General features: G+C 38.8%; 1 protein-coding gene across 1 annotated transcript; it reads right to left on the reverse strand.

Annotated features, from left to right (window-relative positions):
* Window positions 1–1,255: 1,255 nt before the first annotated feature.
* cd40lg (CD40 ligand) lies at window positions 1,256–2,811 on the reverse strand. The gene is made up of 4 exons (XM_004545689.3): window positions 2,509–2,811; window positions 2,137–2,164; window positions 1,936–2,037; window positions 1,256–1,833 (listed from the first exon to the last, which is right to left on the reverse strand). The coding sequence occupies exons 1-4, from the start codon at window positions 2,704–2,706 to the stop codon at window positions 1,466–1,468; spliced, it is 696 nt and encodes a 231-aa protein (XP_004545746.1). The 5' UTR covers window positions 2,707–2,811; the 3' UTR covers window positions 1,256–1,465.

Below are 2,811 nucleotides of genomic sequence, written 5' to 3' on the forward strand. Positions count from 1 at the left end.
CGTGGAGCTCAGCATTTGGTATTGATTTATCCAAGTGAGTAACGGAAAACTCCTTAAGATTTCTACTAACGGCACGAACAGCGTTCCTTCATTCACACTGGAAATCCACAGAGAGAGGCTTTTCCATGCTGTGTTCATCATGTGTGTGGTTCAGGAGTGTGCATGTTGCTCAGATGCGGTAGTGAGAAACAGGATGGAATGAGTGACTAGAATAGATGACATTCTCTAAGAATGTACCTCCTCTGCAACTTTGTACACCTCCATAGAGATTCACACTTTCCATGCTCTTGTACTCCACTGTGACAGTGACAATGTGGTAGGTTTTGTTATGTCTAAGGTGTTGAGGGTGTTTGGTAGAATTTTATATTACTCATCATTTACAGTATTAAAAAAAGAACTTACACTAGACAGGTTACAGTTGAAAAAACCAAACAAACAAAAAAAAAAAAACGTAGTCACCAGACAGGTTAGAGTAAAATCACCCGGAACTGGAGAGCAATAGTCTTCAGGTTTGAACTCTAAAAGCTAAATGGTCTTTGGATGGTCTGAACTGTATTTTATATTTAATGGTTTTCCTTAAGAATTACTGTATTTCAAACTGAAGTGGGGAACTTTGGATTTTTGAATTGTACACCGCATGTTTTGAGAGTCTGAAGGTTCATACCCCATTTATCAAAATAACTACTGGCTGCATGGGGGGTAATTTAAATGATAAATATGCAGCAGACTGGAAATTCTGCTTAAACCACCGGTCCTTTGCTTCCTCTCTTACCACTGAAATTGGTGGGTAGCCTGTACCTTAAGTGGTCCCATTTGGCGATGTGAGAAACTGCAGCTTCTCTTTGTGGTTTGTTTGTGTCCTAGAAATTGAAAACCATAGTGGTGCACACTAACCTAGAACATGATAAGCATCAGGGGTTTTACTGGTGATGAATCTTGGTGTTTTTACACCTGTTAAAGTAACCATCATTACATTAAGGAAATTCAGTTTTTAGGACTTATTCCCGAAGGTGTTTCCTTATGACCACTTAAAATGTTTTGAAAATATACCTCATGGTGGGATAATGTAACTCATACACGTAGAACCTCGGCACCTTCATCTTTAAACCACTAAGCCTGTGGTTCATTAGTCTGGATGTTTCAGTGTAATGTGTGCGTGTCCTTTAAATGTAACTCGTTCCTGATGTGAGGTTGATGCAAGAAAAACTGAGAAGAGTATAAATGTTTCAGATTAAATATTAGTTTCATTTCACAATCTATTTACATCAATAAATACAACATTTTACTAATCAATACAAAAACAAAAATAACTAAAAAAAAATATCTGGTGTAATAAATTATGTCTCTCAAATCCAAACTAATCCACGAAGATGTTTGAGCCAGCCAATTCAAAAGTGTTTTTGTAGATAAATCCACGAGATCCCATTCTTCAGCTTTTTTCTATTCATGTGTCCATGTATGAGTCTTATAGTTTGTATATCCCAAAGCTTGTTGCGCCTTCTTCATAGTCCACCAGTGAGAGGTCTTGTACCCAGAGACTCAGTTGGTTTCCTTTCTCCAGTAGGATCAGATCTCCCTGAGCGGCTGTGCACATGTGAGGATTCTTTGTGCTCTCCAGGTAGCAGTAGGCCTTCATTACATCCTCACTTTCATCTGCCTCGTTCTTCCTCAGCTTGACCTTGCTGGCTAGTGGGATCGTAGAATCGCCCTTGGAGAAGGTCACTCTGGAGTAGACGTAGTAAAAACCAGTCTCTGGAATAGTCAGCCAAATCTGTTCATAATAGTTGATGCCTCTAAGAACAGAGTGCATCGTGTCCCACTGAAGACAACCCGCTGGAGAGATAAAGAAGTTTAATTAAACACTCATTAATAGATTTTTGATAACTTGTCACTGCATTTTTTTATTTGAAAGAAAAAAATGGGTAATATTCTTACGTGTTTTCTTTCCTTCAGCTCGCTTAACTGCCATGCGTGCTAAGGCTTTATAGAAGGTGTCCTGTTTGTCCATTTCCTGCTTTTGAGATGAGGGCAATCCATCTTAGAAAAAGAGAGAACAAATTTTTAAAGAAATTAATGCCATTACATCTTTTTATTTTCTATTTAATATATAAAATTTATTGATTGAACTGAATATACCTCTATCTTCTGCTGAGAAATGTTTTTCCTGTAGGGAAGAAAAAAGTAGAACATCAGAAATGGGTAAAAGAACTTACTGAAGGGAGGTTTTCATAAGCACACCTCGCCAGCATTTCCTATCTTTTAAATGCAGTCAAATTAGCCAGGTAAAACTACACACAGCATAAAAAATGTGTGAACCAAAAGATCTAACCAATTCTGCATACTTAACTTCCCTGTTTTAAAATAAAGCTGAATTATTTTAGTATATAGTCATGTTAAAATGTAATAAGAAGAAAACAGAATTTTGAGTTTAACTGTTAATTTTGGTTTTGTTTAAGCTGTCAGTTTTATACAATGGGTCCAAAGTGAATGAGAAAAAAAATGATTTACCATATGTTCATGGTAGTACAGGTAGAAGAATCCTGCAAGTGAAAGCAATAAATGCAGCGCCACTACGCCAACCAAGAACCGGACGAGAACCTTGTTGTGGCCCTGCGATGGAAGTGAAGCTGGGATGAGGACCGGCTGGGACCTGCTGCGTGGAGGCACCGGTGGTGGAGCCAGGCTGGTCTGGTAAGTGTTGATCATGATAGAGCGGAGCGGTGACAGCTGCAGAGGCCTGACGTCCGTGACATCCCATGCGCTTTTGAACTGCTCCTCTCTCAAGCATCTGAGTTTATGTCTGACTACTTC

The sequence above is a fragment of the Maylandia zebra genome, linkage group LG2, assembly GCF_041146795.1.
Source record: "Maylandia zebra isolate NMK-2024a linkage group LG2, Mzebra_GT3a, whole genome shotgun sequence".
Lineage (NCBI taxonomy): Eukaryota > Metazoa > Chordata > Actinopteri > Cichliformes > Cichlidae > Maylandia > Maylandia zebra.